This window comes from Cebus imitator, unplaced genomic scaffold (assembly GCF_001604975.1).
Source record: "Cebus imitator isolate Cc_AM_T3 unplaced genomic scaffold, Cebus_imitator-1.0 Scaffold0, whole genome shotgun sequence".
Taxonomy (NCBI): domain Eukaryota; kingdom Metazoa; phylum Chordata; class Mammalia; order Primates; family Cebidae; genus Cebus; species Cebus imitator.
Genome location: NW_016107315.1, coordinates 9,524,829 through 9,545,919, shown reverse-complemented (window position 1 = coordinate 9,545,919; position 21,091 = coordinate 9,524,829). Strand labels below are relative to the sequence as shown.

The 21,091-nt window shown below is 43.0% G+C and overlaps 2 protein-coding genes across 7 annotated transcripts in view; both read right to left on the bottom strand.

Annotated features, from left to right (window-relative positions):
- ZNF445 (zinc finger protein 445) overlaps nt 1–21,091 on the bottom strand; it is a 62,703-nt gene that overhangs the window by 32,678 nt on the left and 8,934 nt on the right. For 3 of the 6 annotated variants that reach the window (XM_017522298.2, XM_017522277.2, XM_017522289.2), the window contains 3 exons: nt 10,614–10,824; nt 9,002–9,351; nt 4,196–6,852 (listed from right to left, as the gene is read on the bottom strand). The gene's annotated coding sequence lies outside the window, so the exon portion shown is untranslated. Of the gene's footprint in view, nt 1–2,918; nt 4,145–4,195; nt 6,853–9,001; nt 9,352–10,613; nt 10,825–21,091 lie in introns of those variants that run through there. The other 3 variants (XM_037732849.1, XM_037732879.1, XM_017522302.2) reach the window with 3 other exon arrangements.
- Nucleotides 17,523–21,091, bottom strand: part of ZNF852 (zinc finger protein 852) — a 12,465-nt gene continuing 8,896 nt past the window's right edge. The window contains 1 exon segment of the mRNA XM_017522325.2: nt 17,523–19,809. Coding sequence (XP_017377814.1) covers nt 18,359–19,809 — 1,451 coding nt within the window. The 3' untranslated portion in view covers nt 17,523–18,358.

Below are 21,091 nucleotides of genomic sequence, written 5' to 3'. Positions count from 1 at the left end.
AAAAAAAAAAAAAAAATAGGGGCATGTCAAAGGGACACAGCTCCCAATAGTCAAAGTTAGAATAATTACAGCAATAAAATAACAACAGTACTACCCTCTAGGGCAAAGAATTAAAAAAGTATCCAAAGTACACAACAATGTAACTGAGTAAATAACAGGGGAGAACTGACAGCTCTTTTTCACAAAGTATTCCAATGAATACTTTGAATGAAGAAGAAGAGTGTCTAAGTATCCAATGAATGCCTAGAAGGAATGAGGGAAAGAGAAAGTCAAATCCTAACACCAAGTAGTCATTCCTTGTATTTTTGGAGCTAATTTTACTGCAGGCAAGATCCATCAATTAATGTTACTTAGTAGACCAAAGTTCAAAGCGAAACAGTATCTCATATGCAAAGTAGCAAACTATCTTCCCCCAAATAATTACTGATTACAAAGGGAAAGAGTAAAAATAAATAAATTTTTTAAAAATAGAGGCATGGCAAAGGGACACAGCTCCCAATAGTCAAAGCTAGAATAATTTCAGCAATAAAATAACAATAGCACTGCATTCTAGCGTAAAGAATAAAAAAGTACCCAAAGCATACAATAATACAACTGATTGACTTGACAGAAAACATGAGATGCAACCAAACTGAGAGACTTCATAAAAATACAAATATAAAACACTTCAAAAGTGTTTTGAAAGACTAAGTAACTGTCACAGATTGAAGCAGACCAAGTAAACATGATGACTAAATGTAATGAGGAATTCTAGACTGGATCCTAGAATGGAAAAAGAACATTAATTTAAAAAAAAAAAAAAAAAAAAAAAAAAACTTTTAAAAGTCTGCAGTTTAATTAACAGTACTATACCAATGTAGATTTTTTTTTTAAGAGATGGGGTTTTTCCATATTGGTCAGGCTGGTCTCGAACTCCTGGCCTCAGGGTGATCCGCCCACCTTGGCCTCCCAAAGTGCTGGGGATTACTGGTGTGAGCCACCACGCCCAGCCTGTAAACTTTTTAATTTCGATGAACGTACTATAATGCAAGATAGCAACTTTAGGCAACCTAGGTAAAAGGTGTAAGAGAACTCTAAAATATTTGTAATCCTTTGTAAATCTACAATTATTCAAAATAAAAAGTTTGTCAGCTGAGCTCAGCTCATGTCTGTAACCTTAGCACTTTGGGAGGCCGAGGCACATGTATCACCTAAGGTCAGGAGTTCTATACCAGCTTGGCCAACATAGTGAAACCCCGTCTACTAAAAATACACAAATTAGCTGCTCGTGGTGGTACACACCTGTAATCCCAGCTACTCAAAAGGCTGAGGTGAGAGAACTACTTGAACAGGGAGGCGGGGGTAGAGGTTGCAGTGACCCAAGATCAAAGATTGTGCCACTTCACTCCAGCCTCCATCTCAAAAAAAAAAAGAGGGGTGTTTGTCTTAAATTGAGAAGTTCCAGTCATTCAGTCATTTTTACCTGATGTATTTCCATTTTAGGTATTAAATATATATATATATATTTAATAAATATATTTAATAATTAAATATATATATTTAATAAATATATTTAATAAATATATATATATATATATATTTATTTTGAGATGGAGTTTCATTCTTATTGCCCAGGCTGCAGTGCAATGGTGCAATCACGACTCACTGCAAACTCTGCCTCCCGGGTTCAAGCAATTTCTCTTGCCTCGGCCTCCCAAATAGCTGGGATTACAGCTCAGATTACGGTGGCTCACACCTGTAATCCCAGCAATTTGGGAGGCTGAAATGGGTGGATCACAAGGTCAGTACATCGAGGCCATCCTGGCCAACATGGTAAAACCCCATCTCTACTAAAATACAAAAAATAGCTGGGGATGGTGGCACATGCCTGTAGTCCCAGCTACTCAGGAGGCTGAGGCAGAGGAATCACTTGAATCCGGAAGGCGGAGATTGCAGTAAGCCAAGATTGTTACATGGAAATTGCCCCCATAAACTGCATACCTCGACCATACCTCAGCTTTCCATTGAAACTGCTCTCTGTAACCCTAATGTGACAGGCAAGCAGTCCAAACCAACGCCATTTTGGCCCCTGCGCCATTTTAAGAAAAACTAAGACTTGTAATATGTAACTAAGGTCTGTAATTTCCCACCCTACCCAGACAATGTGTAAACTAACACTTATCCTGAATTCTGTGAACCACTTAAGTAACAATCGGAATGTCCAAAGTCCACTGGCCCTTGGAATGTCCAAAGCCCCTCACCCTCACCCCCACCCCAGAAGGTGGTTTACCGGCATAAAAGGTCTTGACACCCTCCTTTTGGGGCCACGGGTTGGAGAGACTCAAGTCCTCCATGGCCGCCAGCAATAAAGACCCTGCAACTTGGCCTAGTCTTTGCCTCAGTGGTGATTTCGCGCTCCCTTGGTTACAAGATCACAGCACTGTACTCCAGCCTGGTGACAGAGCGAGACTCTATCTCAAAAAAAAAAAAAAAAAAAAAAAAAAGAGGACACTTAATACTGTCAATTTTTATCTACCAATTTGGATTCCTTCTTTTGTCAGTTTGGCTTATATTGACAACCTACTATATGTTCCATCACTGCAATGAGGCACCTATGAGAAGACAGGTATGTGGATATGTGATATGCTAAACAGTGACAGGTGCTACACAGTAAAATAAAACAAGGAAAAGAAAAAAGAAATTTAAGATTAGGAAGGAAAAAAATAAACTCATAAATTCAATCTTACAGAACACCTACGACACAGGAATGTACTTTTTCACATTGTTTCTAATACAAAATATAATACCTCTTTCACATTGTTTCTAATACAAAATATCAAAAATTACAAAATACAGTGTTACCTTTTACTATAGTTTACTTTCTCAATTCATGACTGCTTATGCACTAATTCTTACTGGATACCCCACAGAAAACTTACCGGTGGAATACTTGCCATTTTTCATGCTTTCGTCAGTTCCTTTTTAAGTGCACATTGAGGCTTATCTTCAAAACATATCTCATCTTTTCGGCTTACAGTAAGACTTTTTTTAAACCATAATGTGTCTGCGTTTTATTAAGATAAAAAAGAGCTGCCTAATTCCTTGGTCCCTTAATATGTACAGACACACATATAAAACACATGGAGATTCTCTGAAACGCCTTAATCAAATCACTGCTCAAACCACTCCCTGACACTTCCTTGCAAAATGGTGAGTTTTTAGTTTTCCACTGCAAACAGTTTGAAACAGAGTAACATTCTTTCCTGGCCACCACTTTTAAATTCGGAAGGAGACAATTCTCTGATCTTTTAGGCCTGTGCCTGTCAGAGTGTGCTACAATCGCTGTAGGTTAGAGCCCTGCCTTTGTTTTAAAACTGCATTTTATATAGTTATCTCATTGTGAAAGATAATCACCCTAACAAACAAGATTTTGCGATTTTTCTGCACAAATGTCACTTCACCATTTGGAGCTTCATGTAAATGTGTCCTACAGAAAATAAACCGCAAACATGATGTCATAATTACCCTTGCAAAAAAAAATGTTTTAGTGGTGTCATAATGCTAGTACTAATTTTAGCCAAAATAAGAACAAATGCATTCTACAAATTCAGGAGATTACAATTTTTAAAAAGCAGCAGTATATCCGAATGTACTTAATTTCACTGAATTATACACTTCCAAATGGTTAAATGGTAAATGTCTACATATTGTATGGTAAATGTTATATGTATTTTTGCACTAGATTGTTTCCTCACAATACAAGTTTTTAAAAAAGCAACAGCACGCTCTCAATTCATAATAAAATGTATATTTATGAATGTCAGTGTGCATAATTATGCACAGACATTTTAAATGTCAGGAGGCCTGGAGACAGATTTCAGGATTGTGGCTACTTTTACTTTTCTTCTACTTTCCCGTGTTATCTAATCGTCTCTGATAAATATGCTTTATTTGCCTAATTGGGTGAGAAGAGAAAGCCTGGAGAAACGGGCTCCAGAGCCCGGACGCCCGCGAGGCAAAGAGATTCCCGTTACGCCCTCAGCGTGGCGGGGGCGGGATCCACGGCCAGACCCCAGCCACCCGCGCAGCCTCCAGGCCGGGCCCCGCCCGCCGCCTGGGCAGGCCCGAGGGTGCCGCGGCCTTCGGGGAGCCCCGCGCCCGCAATGCCGCCACCCCCACCCCAACTCCCACCCCCGCGCCCCGCCAGGCCGCTCACCGACTCCCGCCAAGCGACAATCGGTCCACCCGCCGCCAGCGCAGCTGCCAGTCCCGCGCCTACCTCCCGGCGGCTGCAGTCGCGCACGCGCGTTGGCGCCCCGGGCCCTCCGCGGCCTCTCTAGGAAACTGGGAGGGCCAACATCTCCGCTTCTCCCGGGCCCCGGTGCGGTGGGAGGCGAGGCTTGTTCAACATCCCTCACCTCCCTCCGCCGGACACTTCCCTTCCGCTGGGATGCCCAGCCGCGCCGGTTTTCTTACATCCCTCCTGTAGTGTCTGCGGGGCTGCCCTGAAGGCCTCTTTCCCTCCAAGGAAGAAAGGAATCCAAAGCTAGGGGTGAAAATAGGGCCAGCAATATCTAGCGGACTGCTTCTGGCCAGGAGAAGAGCTTAAGGGAGCTGCTTGTTCTTCCCCTGTGTCCCCTTCAAAGACGGGAACCAGATCCTACGGGAAGTTAGGTGCTTGGACTCCTGCCTTTCCAGGACGACCTCATCCCCATCACCACCATGCCCAGGGATACTTGTTCATAGCCAGCCCAGAGGTGCACCATATTTTAGCTTCCCACGGCCTTCACTTGCTTTCTCCTGTGGGTGAATTCTAACTAGGCTCGCCTGGTGAGTGAACAATGATGCCACTGCCAATAATATGTGGAATCTGGGAGGAGTAAGTTGGGGGTGGAGAGGCTGCTTGAAGAGGAGGTGAATCAACATGGAGAGATTGTAGGGCAAATGTCATCTGTTGCCAGTGCCAGAGAACCTTGAGGATGCAGAGCCAATGTCATAAGACCGTCTGCTGCCACTGGAGGGCATGCTGCAAGCTGCTGGTAGTCCTCTGGTCTGTGCTTCCCAGGGGCAGCTGCAACATGTTGCCAATTGATCTTTCAGATGGGCATTGATGATGCCCATCTGTGCCCTGAGGCTTTGCTTTACTCATCTGATCTACCCCTTTTTAATGCCCCTATCACCAAAGATGGAAACACAAGGGAGATGGTGATGAGGTGATAAAGAGATGGCACATTCAAACAAGGTAAGTGGGGAGAGTTCACAAGGGGCAATTTACACAATGTGGACAGGGTTAAGGAGATGCAACATGGGGTGATGCGTCCCATGGCTAGCAACATTTAGAAGCTATTCTCACCCCTAGGAGCAGGCCACCTGAGATAAACTGTGGCTTTCAGTTGAGGGCTACATCCAAGCCATAGTCCAGCACAAAGGTAGCGGGGGGTAATAAATAACCTGAACCCAACTCTCATCTCCTGCCAGAGCTTCCCATTGGCCCAACCCAACTGGAAGCCAGAGGACAATCCAGGAAACTCAGTCTCCTGAGTGTCACAGCAGGGTTGAGGACAGAGACTGAATATGGAGGGGCAACTGGAAAATATCCAACACATGCAAAAAGGAAAATAGAAACTGCTTGTCAATGCCTAATGTGTCCATTAATTTCCACTTGATACAATGTTCTTGAGTGATTCAGAACATTCAGAACCACCCATAGTGGCATGAGTTTTTGAGTTTTGTCTGAGAACAAAATTTTCCCTCATAGAAGAGTTTGAGCAGGTTCTGTGTGTTTGGGATGTACTTTTACTGGATGTTTCCCAATGTGATAGGTGGTTAGCACTGATAGCACATTTAGTGTGATCAAAAAGATCAACCAGATTGGCTTCAATGGCACTTGTAAAGTTTGGGAAGCAGCCACCGGGACTGCAGCTCTGAATTTAAGTCCTATACAGCTTCTTGAATCTCAAAGTTCTGCTAACACCTGATTTCTCTGAGTGCCATGGCACTCGAGCCTATAACCATGAGGTTTCTTCACTTTTCTGATAGGAGGCATATTCTTGCTGGCTGTACTTCCTGAACACTGTACTCTTTTAAATTCGGGCCATTTACTTGGTAAAAGCCCTAGGTAAGATTCTTCAATTTTCATGTGCATATGAATACAAATCACTTGGGATCTGGCTGAACTGTAGATTCAAATTCAGGAGGTCTGGGGAGGGATCAACAAATATTTTTAACAAACTCGCAGGTGTACCCATGTTGCAGTTCCTGTACCACACTTGGAGCAGCAAAGGACAGTGCATGCAAATCAGTGGTTCTTAACTTTGCTGCAGATTAGAATCCTTCTTAGAGCTTTTAAAAAGTCCATACCTCATATAAATTTAATCCAAATCTTTGTGGGTGAGACACTAACAAGCCCAGATTTTAAAATCCCCAGATGATTCCAACATTTGAGAACCTGGGAGTAGATAATTATTCCTTTACCCTGATTCCCTGCTACATGTAAAAAGCACATACTAAAGGATTTTATGTTCATTTGCTTCTTTGTTTTGGAATTTAAAGTGCATCAGGATTCTGCCTTTCAAATAGAAGACGGAAATTTCCCCCTTAATTTTTTTTCCTCTTATTTTGAAATAGGGAAGAAAAAATTGGGGTGCTGGGATGGGGATCAGGAATGTGACTTGAGAAAAGAGACAAGATGTTAAAACTGAGAATCGGCTGTGGGCAAACAAATTGGCAGGTAGGATTTTCACCCCTTTTCTGGCCTCAAACTCAACTCCTCTGTAGTTTGGGGGAGGGGGATTGAAATATTAGGATGAAAATAAAATACAGCAATGTATCTGAGGATGGTGATACTGTGATCCACTGGAATAGTGTTCTCTCCTAGAAGAAAAACATAAAACAAATATTTAAACAGTTAAATTATGTGTAATTATGGCCATTCGAAATATATTACATGTTAGGTCCCCCAAACATGGCAGCACTACTGCCAAGCTATTATGAACTCTGTAACTGACATGTATGCCTTCAGATGGCTTCCTGGTGGTAGAAGGTCTGAAGCAACGGGAAAACCACAAGAAAAACAATGGGATCCTGCTTCAGCTGATTGATCAATCTTCTGAGTCAACGACGACGAACTCCAAGCTGTAACTTTCCACTTGCTACCCCAGCCTATGAAACCTGCTCTGCCCCACACCTCCATGCTGATTCCCTCTTTGGACTCAGCCCACTTGCACCCGAGTGAATAAACAGCCTTGTTGCTCACACAAAGCCCATTTAGGTTGTCTCTTCAATTGGATGTGTGCTTAACATTTTGGTGCCGAAACCCAGGATAGGGAAACTCCTCAGAGAGATCTGTCCCCTACCCCTGCTCTCCCTCCTTGAAGAGCCTTCCCATGTCTTCAGTACCTCAGACTGGCCTGTAGAACCCCTTTGTCTTCGGATTGGGTAAGCTGAAATACTCTAGCTTGGCTGTGATGAATACATTTTGAACAATCCTGCCAACTCCATTTTGCCCACCGTAAGCTATGTAGGGCATTCTGTTCCGAGAGCTTGTGGTTTGAGACACCTGGCATCTTTGTAACCAATTTTCTGAGAAACAGGGCCCACTGGCCCATACATCCTGTACCTGCAACTGTGTAACTGCCTACCCTACATCCTGAGTAAAAAACAACTTTAAATAGAATTTTGTTGTTAGGCACTTCCCCCTTCCCCTAATCTGCTCCTTGTGCTTCTGTAATAATCTGTTTACCTCCCCCAACTTTAAATAGAATTTTGTTATTAGGCACCCACCCCCTTTCCCTAACCTGCTCCTTCTGCTTCTGTAATAATCTGCTTACCACCCCCTGACCCTAAACTGATATAATAATGTTGACTGCCCTTTGTTCTGGGCTGAGAGGTTTGAGCTCTAGCTGACTACTGGATGCCAGCCATTAAAAGTGGACTCTCAACAAACTCAGAGCATGGTGCTTCTGTTTAAACTTGCTCTGGTGTAACAAAGCAATCTCCATTTGTTTTCAAACCTTTCCTTTCTGAAATAGAGACAGATGTTCTGAAATACACTTTCTGAAATAGAGACAAATATTCTGAAATAGGGTCCCTCCTACTCGTGTATCAAAAACCCAACATTAGTCATGGACTTTTCTCGGGAAGACAGTCTTCCCTTGGTGTCTGGTCAACAGCAGGGATGCCTGCCTTGGCCATTCACCAGCTGTACAGCCAAAGGACCCCAGCTGAGGACGCCCGCTGAGGAACCTAGTGGTTGCTCTCCTCCTTGGCTCTATCTTCTCCTAAAACTCCTCTCCTTTATCATGGGCAACCTTCCGCCCTCCATCCCTCCCTCTTCTCTCCTCGCCTGTGTCCTCAAAAACCTGAAACCCCTTCAACTTTCATTTAATCTGAAGTCTAAATGTCTTTTTATTCTGTAATACAACCTTGCCCCAATATAAATTAGACAATCATTCCCAGTGGCCAGATAATGGCATTTTCAATTTTTCTATTTTGTGGGACTTAGACAATTTTTGTCATAAAATGGGCAAAAGGTCTGAGGTGCCATACGTCCAAGCATTTTTTACACTTCAGTCCCTGCTCCCTGCCTGAACTGTTCCCAATGCGACTCATTCCAAATTCTCCTCCTCTCCCTTCCTTCCACTCCTTCACACCCCGCCGCTGACACTGAATCCTCCTTGTTCATGAGTCCTGATCTTTTTCCTCCCAGCCTGTCCGAACCAGGTCCTAATCCTTCCCCAGAGCCTAACTCTTCTGTCCACAACCTGCCTCCTTATGCCCCTCCTATCACCACCTTACCTCATATCCGATCTGGCTTACAATTTAGTCCCTCGGCTAATTTCCCCACCCATGTCCAACAATTTCCCCTTCAAGCAGTGGCTGAAGCCAAAGGAACAGTCTGGGTACACATCCCTTTCTCTGTGTCTGACCTTGCCCAAATCAGTCAGCGCCTAGGCTCTTTCCCATCAGACCCCACCAAATATATACAAGAGTTTCCATACTTAACCCAGTCTTATAATCTCACCTGGAGTGACTTAAATGTCATCCTCACTTCTACTCTCACTCCTGAAAAATGGGAGCAGGTTTGGACCCTGGCTCAGTCTAATGCTGAAGATTGCCAGTGTCTTGAGCCTGACCTTCAGGAAGGTGCCAGAGCAGTCCCCTGTGAAGACCCTCCATGGGACTATGAGGCAGGGTCCCCTGGTATAGTCAGGCGAGACTACATGATTTCTTGTCTTGTTGAGATTCAGCAGGCTGCATATAAAGCCATCAACTATGACAAACTAAAAGAGACCACTCAAAACAAGGTTGAGAATCCAGCTCAGTTTATGGCCCGTCTAGCTTCCACTCTCAGGTGATACACAGCATTAAACCCTGAAGGACAAGAAGAACACCTTATTCTTAACATGCATTTTATCACTCAATCAGCCCCTGACATAAGAATAAAGCTCCAAAAGTTAGAATCTGGCCCTCAAACCCCACAACAGGGCCTAATTAACCTTGCCTTCAAGGTGTTCATTAATAGGGAAGAGGCCGCCCAGTGGCAGCACATCTCAGAACTACAGATGCTTGCCTCTGCCGTAAGACAAACCCCTGCTGCTCCACCAGCCCAAAAGAACTTCAGAATGTCCAGATCACAACATCCAGCCGCCCCTCCATGACCTTATTTCAAGTGTCAGAAAAATGGCCACTAGGCCAAGGAATGCCCATAGCCCGAGATTAGTCCTAAGTGGTGCCCCATCTGTGCAGGCTCCCACTGGAAGTTGGACTGCCTGACTCACATCACCATTCCCAGAGCTCCTGGAGCTCAAACCCAAGGCTGCCTGGCTGACTCCTTCCCAGATTTCCTCAGCCTGGTGGCTGACGACTGATGCTGCCCAAACATCTCAGAGGCCCCTTAGATCATCACGGACACCAAGTTTCAGGTAACTCTTATGGTGGAACGTAGGTCCATCCCCTTCTTAATACGGAGGCCACCCACTCCACGCTGCCTTCAAGGACCTGCCTCCTTGGCCTCCATAACAGTTGTAGGAATTAATGACAAGGCTTCCAGGCCTGTCAAAACTCCCCAAGTCTGGTATCAATTAGGCCAGCACTCCTTTCCACATCCTTTCCTAATCATCCTCACCTGACCAGTTCCCCCTTAGGCCATGAATATCTTAACAAGATTGTGCCTCTGTAACTATTCCTGGACTATGCCACACTTCATTGCCGCCCTCCTTCCTGAACCCATACCTCCCTCAACAGCTCCCCTTACGTCGTCCCACCTTAACCCTAAGGTATGAAATACCACCTCCCCATCCCTTGCTACAGGCTACTTGCCCCTCATCATCCCTTTAAAACCTAACCACCCCTATCCTGCCCAGCATCAATATCCCATCCTTGCACAAGCCTTAAAAGGCCTAAAACCTGCTAATACTCGCTTGCTGCCACATGGTCTTTGCAATTCTCCCACCTCAGCTTCCTGAGTAGCTGGGACTACAAGCATGCAGCACTGCGCCCAGCTGGGGATTACGTTTTAACAAGTGTTTTGGAGGCAACAAAACCACTCAATCCATAGCAAGATGGATGCCCACAGCAGACCATTAGCGTTTATCAGCTTTGAGTTTCACAAATCCCTCAGTAAGCCAACTCACCATCAGCCAAAACATCTTTGAACCATGGGGTGCACACAGCTAAGGGAACATCCCCTATGGGTTGTTCAGCCTGCTCTGGCAAGACAGTTACTTCATGGAGTTGGCGGACCCCCCTGGGATCCCAATCAGGCTCCATCTTATACGTAAGATTTTCATTTAATGATGGTACTTGGCTGAACTTGTTGTGTTTTATTAGTAGGATTAGTGAGCACTGTGAAAAAAAAATAAAATCAGATAAAGTTAAGAAAAAATTAAAAGTTTATTGTTCAAACAAGAAGTACAGACCACAATCTAGAAGACTCAAATCAAGTGGTAAGAAACTCATCTTACAAGCATTTACAACACAGTTTATAATGCATAAAGGGGGGAATATTTTGACCTTTTTATAATTGGCTTACACATTCTTTTTAGGGAAAGTTGACCTGTTTAAGCTTATTGTTCTATAGATGATTGGTTTAATTTCAGTGAATCATGCTGACAAGGATGTAAAGCTTACATGTCGCATTTCATTTATGATTAGAGAACAGCATTTCAGGGAAATCAGAATGATTTGTTTTAGTTACACAGTTGCAGGTGGTCAGCCTTGGGGTATTTCTAAACTGTAGTTTCCATTTTTATTTTTCTTTAACAATACCTGCATGAGATGGGCAGCTCAGGTCTTAAGGTCACATACAGTGCTTTAGTGGTCAAGCGTTCTGTTTCCATTAGAACCCAATAGCAGGCTAGCAGCTGCCATTCAAAGGGAATATATATGGCAAAAATCTTGGGCAATTTATACGACCAAAACCCAAGGGCCTGGTGCACCCTGATAGCAGCCTCTTGTTGCCACAGTCTCCAATCTGTATGGATAGGAGTCAGTGAGACCCGCAGTTCCATGGGCCTACATTAATGGCAAGCCCATGTTAATGCATGATAGGCCCCTAGAGTCTGCTGTTGTTGAGGGCACCATTCAGAGGTGGCTGTGTTGTGGGTAATTTTAACTAAAGGAAGCCAACTAATACTCAAAATATGATACATGTTGTCTCCAATAGCCAAACAGACCTACTAGCTATTGAGCTTTTCTTGTAGGTGGGGGCTGCCAACAATTCTTGACTTTATCAGGAATACTCCCCTAGTTACTGGACCAGGTAGCTCCAGGGACTGCACTTTTGGGCAAGTCCCTAGATCTTATCAGGGCTGACAACTCAGCCTGCATGTGTCATATTACCTATGACCTTATGTATGGAGTGGTCAGCTTGTTTCATAGGCTGACAATGAGCATGTTAATATAGTAGATGACAAATACTTCTAGAAGTAACTGGACATGTTGCAGGTCAGGAGAATAGAAGTATTGCTATGGACTGAACTGTATCCCCAAAATTTGTATGTTGAAGCCCTTAGCTTCGATATTATTGTATCTAAAGTCTTAAAGACAGGAATGAGGATGGCTGTGAATGTCCACCATTCCAAACAAGAAAAGAATGACTCTTCTCTTGGCTATTTAGAGATCATCAGGGATACTGCCTCAGTTTCCACAGGCCAGATGGTCTCCAACAAAAGCCATGGGGGAGTGAACCCTTCCTGGCAGATCTGTAGTCAGGACCACCACCCAGGTTGTCCTGGAGAGGATGGTATAGGACCAAAGAGGATTATTCATGAGCCTAAGATCTCATGAAATTTGTCTTGATAAATTTTAGACTTGCATGGGACCATCATTAACCTCCCCCAGGTTGGAGTGCAATATGATCACACTCACTGTAGCCTCAAACTCCCATGATCAAGCCACCATGCCTGGCTAATTATTTTTATAGAAATGAGATCTCCCTTTGTTGCCCAGGCTGGTCTCAAACTCCTGGACTCAAGCAATCCTCTCACATCAGCCTCCCAAAGTGCTGGGATTAAAGGCATGAGCCATCACACCCAGCCTCATCATCCCTTTCTTCCTTTCAATTTCTCACTTTTGGAATTTTAATACCTAATCTATGCCTATCCCATCATTGTATTTTGGAAGCACATAACTTGTCTGGTTTCACAAGTTCATCGCTAGAGACGAATTTTGCCTCAGGATAAATTATACCTTGGGTCTCACCCATATCTGATTTAGATATTTAGATGAGATTTTGGATTTTAAATGTTAGTTGACACTAGAATGAGTTAAAACTTTGGAGGCTGTTAGGATGGAATGAATTTACTTTGCATATAAGAACATGAAGAGAGTGGCTAGGAGTGGAATATTATGGAATGAATATTTATGTTGAAGCCCTAATCCCAAATGTTATGATATTTGGGAGTGAGGGCCTTTGGAAAATAACTAGGATTGGAGTAGGTCATGAGAATGGGGTCCTCATTCTCACTAATGCCCTTAAAAGATGTCAAAGAAGCACCAGTGCTCTTGCTCCCTGAAATTTGAGGACACAGGAAAAAGGTGGCCATCTGCAAACCAGGAAGAGAGCCTTCACCAGTATTCAACCATTCTGGCATCTTGATGTTGAACTTTAAAGCCTACAGAACTGTCAGGAATAAATGTCTGTTGTTTAAGCCATCCTCTATGGTATTTTGTTATAACAGCTCAAACTGACTAAAACAGTTGCGAAACATATATCCCTCCCAATCCCCTCACCCAAAGAATCAGGCCCAGTTACTGTAAGCAAGCCTTTAAGGAACAATTCCCATGTTATACGAACTCTTCATAGTAATAAAAGAGAAACAAAACTTTTTCAAAATTATTTTACAAAGCTAGCAAAGCATTACCAAATTGAATCTACTTCTGTACTTAATAAAAACTCACTATAAGGCCAGGCACGGTGGCTCATGCCTGTAATCCCAGCACTTTGGGAGGCCGAGGCAGGTGGATCACGAGGTCAGTTCAAGACCAGCCTGACCAACATGGTGAAGCCCATCTCTACTAAGAATACAAAAATTAGCCAGGTATGGTGGTGTGCACTGTAATACCAGCTACTAAGGAGGCTGAGGGAGGAGAATTGCTTGAACCTGGGAGGCGGAGGTTACAGTGAGCCGAGATTGCGCCACGTGTACTCCAGCCTGGGTGACAGAGTGAAACTCTGTCTCAAAAAAAAACCCCAAAAAACAAAAAACAAACAAAACTCACTATGAACAAACTGATTTTACTTGAAAAGGACAAGGAAATTGCAAATATTTGCAAACTTGTCAAGAAAATGAATTACAAAAAGAAAAAAAGAACATAATTTATAAAATTACAACAATGTATTTTTAAAACTAGATAGATAACAGCAACTAATCCTAATAAAAACTTTGTATAGGCCAGGCACTGTGGCTCACACCTGTATTCCCAGTACTTAGGGAAGCTGAGGCAGGATGATTACTTGAGGCCAGGACCACAAGACCAGCCTGAGCAAAAGAGCAAGACCCCCATCTGTACAAAAAATAAAAATAAAAACAAAAACTTAGGTGCAGTGGTGCATGCCTGTATTTCTAACTATAGGGTAGGTTGAGGCAGGAGGATCCCTTGAGCCCAGGAATTCAAGGCTGAGGTGAGCTATGGTCGCATCACTACACTCCAGCCTGAGCAACAGAGGAAGACTTTGTCTCTAAAACAAAAACAAAACAAAACAACAACAAAAAAAACCCCAAAACTCTTAAGTATAATAATAATTGGGAAACCATGCACTATGCCCAGCATTGTTACCTTACACATAGTAAATAATGTAGACCTCACAACCCTATGAGGTAGCTCTATTTTATAGATGGAGGAACCAAGATACAAGGAAACTAAGTGATTTGCCCAGGCTCACACACCTAACAAAGTGGTGGACTCTGGATTTGAACCTAGGGCACTGGGAACAAAATCTGTGCTCTTAACCACTAAACTACACAGCTTCTTGTAGGAATAAGATTAGAAGGAAACTTCCTAAATACAGCAGAACATCAAAATCCAACAATGCACCATATGAAATTTTGAAATACTAAAAACATTCTCCCAAGAGTTAAGCGAAAGACATCTACTCTTCCCCATTTTTCGAAGTTCTTGCTAATGCACAACATGTGACATCAAAAGACAAATCACTATTTATTATAACCTTAAAAAGCTAGAAAATGACTCTAACAAACTATTAAACCTAAAAATAATTTATCAATATAACTGGATCCAGATAAAATTTGTTTAAATCAATAAAGTTTATACTAGTAATGACCAATAGAAATTGAAGTATGGCTTTCAAATGCAGCCAATTTTCCTCCATCCAAGAGCCTGAGGCTTTTTCAGGATTCACTTGTACTGAGCACCTACACCAGATGGGTGGTAGTGAGTTAATATAGTTAGGAATGGTGCACATTCCCACACTCCAGAGGCTTAGTATGGTAGGGAATGAGCAGACAAGAACAAGAAGGTAAAATTGCAGCATCCAACAGGCAGGATGGTTCTTCTGAAGACATGACTGGCAATCCAACTCAGGGCAGGGAACCAGAAATGTGCAACTCATGTGCTCATATAGTGAGGCTCTTCCCTAAAATCTGGGTACTCCCAAAATAAGACACTTAAAGAGGAAAAAGTCGTATCTGCATATCTTTTAAAAGAAAATGGAAACAAATGAAAAAAAAAAAAAGCTGAAAACACTTAAAATACATATTTACAAATGGCAAAATCCCATTTGTGTCATGAGTTCAGTTTTGTTGTTGTTGTTGTTTTTGAGACAGAGTCTTGCTCTGTTGCTCAGCCTGGAGTGCAGTGGTGTGATCTCATCTCACTGCAACCTCTGCCTCCCAGGTTCAAGTGATTCTCTTGCCTCAGCCTCCTGAGTAGCTAGGACTACAGGTGTGCACCACCACACCACCTAATTTTTGTATTTTTAGTAGAGACAGGGTTTTGCCATGTTGGCCAGGTTGGTCAAACTCCTGGCCTCAAGTGATCTGCCTACCTTGGCCTCCAAAAATGCTGGGATTACAGGCATGAGCCACTGTGCCCAACCAAGTTCAGTAATTTCTAAAGACCCTGAAAAACTTTAGGCCCCCAGTAATCCTTTCTAACTTTGTTTGAGATATCTCCCCAAGAATCACATTTAATTCTGATTTTCTTGATCCTCAACATTTTTACCTTTTTTTTTTTTTTTTTTTTTTGAGACGGAGTTTCGCTCTTGTTACCCAGGCTGGAGTGCAATGGCGCAATCTCGGCTCACCGCAACCTCCGCCTCCTGGGTTCAGGCAATTCTCCTGCCTCAGCCTCCTGAGCAGCTGGGATTACAGGCACGCGCCACCATGCCCAGCTAATTTTTTGTAGCTTTAGTAGAGACGGGGTTTCACCGTGTTGACCAGGATGGTCTCGATCTCTTGACCTCGTGATCCACCCGCCTCGGCCTCCCAAAGTGCTGGGATTACAGGCTTGAGCCACCACGCCCAGCTACATTTTTATCTTTCTTCTGCACTGTCTGAAACATGCACCACAGCTACAAAATCACCCCTCCAGGTTACATGCCTGACATTGCCCCTCTAGCCTCTCCTCCACCTTTGCCATTCTGCGGATCCTGTAAGCCTGTTAAGAAGTCCGAGATGGAAAGAGAAGGGGGTGAACATTAGAGCCAAAGGTCCACCAGCACTGGGCCATGATTGCAAGGGTGGAAGGAAAAGTGGTTCAAGCTCATGGACTGACACATGACTGCAGAAAGAAAGAAAGTACTCTGAGAATTATTTCTTGGTTCTTATGTCTTTGCAGAGTGGAAGATGGTCTGTAAGATAATTAAGGCACGGTTCTCATCTTGAAATTAAGATAGCAGTTATAGTGAGACAGGACTAGATGATATGGAAAATAGATTAGTTTGATACTACTGTTTTACCAAAAACCTCATTACTGTGAATTCTAATCATCCAGGAATACTGCTAGCTGAAATTTTCAATCATCTATATCACAGCAATGAAAGTCAAGTCTTCTGGCAGTAAACTGACTGTAAGTTTTTTGTTTGTTTGTTTTTTGTTTTTGAGATGCAGTCTCACTCTGTCACCCAGGCTGGAGTACAGTGGCACAATCTCAGCTCAATGCAACCTCTACTTCCCAGGTGCAAGTGATTCTCATGCCTCAGCCTCCTGAGTAGCTGGGATTACAGACACACACCACCACACCCAGCTAATTTTTGTGTTTTTAGTAGAGACGGGGTTTCACCATGTTGGCCGGGCTGGTGTCGAACTCCTGACATCAAGTGATCCACCTGCCTCGACTTCACAAAGTGCTGGGATTACAGGTGAGCCATTGCGCCCAGCCGACTATAAGTTTTATTTAGGAAGCAGGATGCAGTCAGATAGTTCAGAATTAGAGTAAGTATGCAGGTCAAAGTATGTTATCAGTAGGATGTCACTGCCCAACCCAATACCTAGATAAACAGACACTAATTCACACACAAATCCATTAGCTCCTTAAGGCTGAAGTACCACTAGTAAGACTTCCAGGGCTTTAAGTAGAAGATATCAATGAGCCTTTATATGTAACATACTATGATGAGATGCCACTTCCTTCTTTAGAAGCTTCTACTCCAGTGGATGTGACATGAGGGAGAGGGGAGACTATGCCTACGTTAACGATGATGCAATTTGAATTTTAAAACTTATTTAAGAACTAGCATACTCAAGCTATTATGTATATACTAAAAGAAATAGATACCATACCTGATCTCAGGAGCTTACAAGCTGGTATGAAAGTATACACATATGTGGTCGGGTGCAGTGGCTCATGCCTGTAATCCCAGCATCTGGGAGGCCGAGGTGGGCAGATCACCTGAGGTCGGGAGTTCGAGACCAGCGTGACCAACAAGGAGAACTCCCATCTCTACTAAAAAAACAAAAAACAAAAAATTAGCTGGACATGCCTATAATCCCAGCTACTTGGGAAGCTGAGGCAGGAGAACTGCTTGAACCCAAGAGGCAGGGGTTGCAGTGAGCTGAGACTGTGCCATTGCACTCCAGCCTGGACAACAAGAGCAAGACTCTGACAGAAAAGAAAGAAAAAGAAAGAAAAAGAAAAGGAAAGGAAAGAGAAAAGGAAAGGAAAGAAAAGAAAAGAGAAAAGAAAAGAAAAGGTCTACACATACACAACTATATGTGAGTATACTTTGGATATATGTGATACGCATATGACATTGTAAGTTGAGAACAATTTACAAAACATTTAACAGTTATACACTGTAGTACCAGCTAATTTAAAGCATTAAGGCCAAATCAATGGAAGTATAAAAGAAACAACTATCTGAAGAAGAAAGTCTTTCAGAGATGGTATAAATCTTGAATATTGTGAAAGAAGTAATTAGCAAACAAAAAGAAAAAGTTTCCTAGCCAGAAAACATACAAATGATGACAGGATGTAGCTTACAGTACAAATTTTAAAAGTAGCTGTGGAAGGAGACAGCAATGAGCAGGGATGAATAATATAGTAGACTGACTTAAAAAATGACTTTACGTAAATGGTTCAGTGGAGGAACTGCAATAAAATAAAGATAATATAACTGCTGTTCTTGAGAAATGCAGAATCTGATTGTGGAATGCATACTAACAAGACGGATTTTTAAATATTTTTTTTAAGAGAAAGAAGGAAACCCACAAGTAAATGACATATGTAATCCTTAATTTCCTACTACTAAGTAAGGATCAGGCTAAGTTACACCTACTGTCCCACCTTAGTGACCCAAGGAAAAGCAAGTAGGGTATGGTCCACTGTGATGTGGTCTTCAGAGACCAAGATGAGCATCCTTCTTATAAAGAAAGCTTAACTCAAAACGTCCTTGCTCTCTGTCTCAGAGAACCATGCCTTAAGAAGATGACCAACCCACCCCTGAGGGCTTCTCTCCAGTATGAGTTCGCTGGTGATGATTAAAAGTGGAACGCTGACTAAAGGCCTTCCCACACTCAATACATTCATAAGGTTTCTCTCTGGTGTGAACTCTTTGGTGCACGGTAAGCTGTGAGCTGTCACTAAAAGCTTTCCCACAACCATTGCATTTATAGGGTTTTTCCCCAGTATGGGTTCTCTGATGTACCGTAAGACTAGAATTATAACTGAAGACCTTCCCACACTCATTACATTCATAGGGTTTTTCACCAGTGTGAGTTCTCTGGTGTATAATGAGGTATGAGTTTTGATTGAAGGATTTTCCACACTCATTGCATTTATAGGGCTTTTCACCGGTGTGAAGTCTCTGGTGCCGAACAAGGCATTTACTCAGACTGAATGCCTTACCACACTCACTACATTTAAATGGTTTTTCTCCAGTATGAATTCGCTCATGGTCAATGAGCTGAGAGATCTGATTGAAGGCTTTCCCACATTCACTACATTTGTATGGCTTTTCCCCAGTGTGGAGGCTCTGATGTCGAATAAGACATTTACTCCGACTGAAGGCTTTGCCACATTCACTACACTCATAAGGCTTCTCCCCACTGTGGGTTCTCTGATGGTCAATGAGATTTCTATTGGAACAGAACGTTCTCCCACACTCATTACATTTGTAAGGTTTCTTACCAGTGTGCAGAACCTGATGTCGAACAAGATTCTTACTCCGACTAAAGGCTGCCCCACATTCCTTACACTCATAAGGTTTCTCCCCAGTATGGATTCTCTGGTGGTCAAAGAGTTTGGAGCTCTGATTAAAAGCTTTTGCACATTCATTACATTTATAGGGTTTCTCCCCATTATGGAGTCTCTGGTGTTGAATGAGATGGGAGCTGTGCCTATAGGCCTTTCCACACTCGCTGCATTCATAGGGTTTTTCCCCCGTGTGGGTTCTGAGATGAACAATGAGCTGAGAGGTTTGCCTGAAGGTCTTCCCACACTCGTTACACTCATAGGGTTTCTCTCCAGTATGGATTCTCTGATGACCAATGAGGTGTGAACTCCAATAAAAAGCTTTGCCACATTCATCACACTGATAGGATTTCTGTCCCTTTAAAACTCCTTCATGTTCAGGAGGACTGGAAGATAGATGTGGATGTTCCCCAACTTCCTTATATTCCTCATATCTGTCTTTTATGGATTTTTTCTTAACCTCATCTGTTATTTCCAAGAAATCATTTTCTAGTCTGCTCCTTTCTTCATTTGAGGTTTGTCCTTCTAACTCTTTCAAAGTATCTTCAGAAACATCTCCAGTCTCTGTTCCCCCAGGAACCACCCCAAAGAGTCCCCCTGAGGTCCTATTAGATGACTCTGATCCTTTAAAAATTTCCTGCTTCAGAGTCAACTCCGAACACTCCATCATGTTCCTACCTGCTGCCAAAAGAAACAAGAAAACTTTTACTCATTTCTTTTCCTGTTAAAGAAACAGAATCATAAAGAGCTTATATACCTGAAAAAAAGTCACATTATGGTTAAGAAATGAGATGACACATTGAGAACAAGGGCAAAATAAGAAATAGAGCAATTGGATCTTCAGGATAGAAAAACAAGGAAAAAAAAGATGGTCAGTGGAGGAGGGTGGAAAAAAGATATTGAGCCAGCACAGCCAAGTCAGAAGGGCCAGTGGAAAGCAACAGACTAGATTGCAAAGCATGCTGTGATCTTACAGAAGTCACTCTCATGCTATGTCTCTTTAGCAAAATGGTGAACTTCGAGTTGCTTTCCAACCATGACATTCTATGGTTCTGTGGTTCTCAGAAAACATGTTGGAAGAAGGAAGACTGGCAAATACCTCAGGTCAAATAGAAGAGACAAGGAAAAGATGGGAATGAACTGAGAAATTTCTACTATGAGGGTATGATTAGGAAAGTGTACAAAAACAAGAGATCTGGTATGAAAGGACAGTACAAAGATTTGGAGAAGCTATCGGTTCAGAAAAGCCGGACAGCAGTATTGAAGGAGACAGCAGAGTTCTAAAAGTGGGGATGCCACCGGCCCTCAGAGCACTGGCCTGATAGGAGCCAGCTGTGTACTCCCAGCAAAAATAACAGGGATATCAATAATTTGAAATGTAAATTATGGCCGGGCACGGTGGCTCACACCTATAATCCCAGCATTTTCGGAGGCTGTGGCAGGCGGATCACCTGAAGTCAGGAGTTCAAGACCAGCCTAACCAACATGGTGAAACCCCATCTCTACTAAAAGTACAAAAATTAGCTGGGTGTGGTGGCCTGTAATCCCAGCTACTCAGGAGGCTGAGACAGGAGAGTCACTCGAACCCGGGAGGCAGAGGTTGCAGTGAGTCAAGATCACGCCACTGCACTCCACCCTGGGCAACAAAGAGCGAAACCCCATCTTAAAAAAAAAAAAAGAAAAAGAAATATAAATTAAAAGATGACAGGCCGGGTGCAGTGGCTTATGCCTGTAATCCTAGCACTTTGGGAGGCCGAGGTGGGCAGATCACGAGGTCAAGAGATCAAAACCATCCTGGCCAACATGGTGAAACGCTGTCTCTACTAAAAATACAAAAATTATCTGGGCGTGGTGGTGCATGCCTGTAATCCCAGCTACTCGGAAGGCTGCGGCAGGAGAATTGCTTGAACCCAGGAGGTGGAGGTTGCAGTGAGCCGAGATCGCACCATTGCACTCCAGC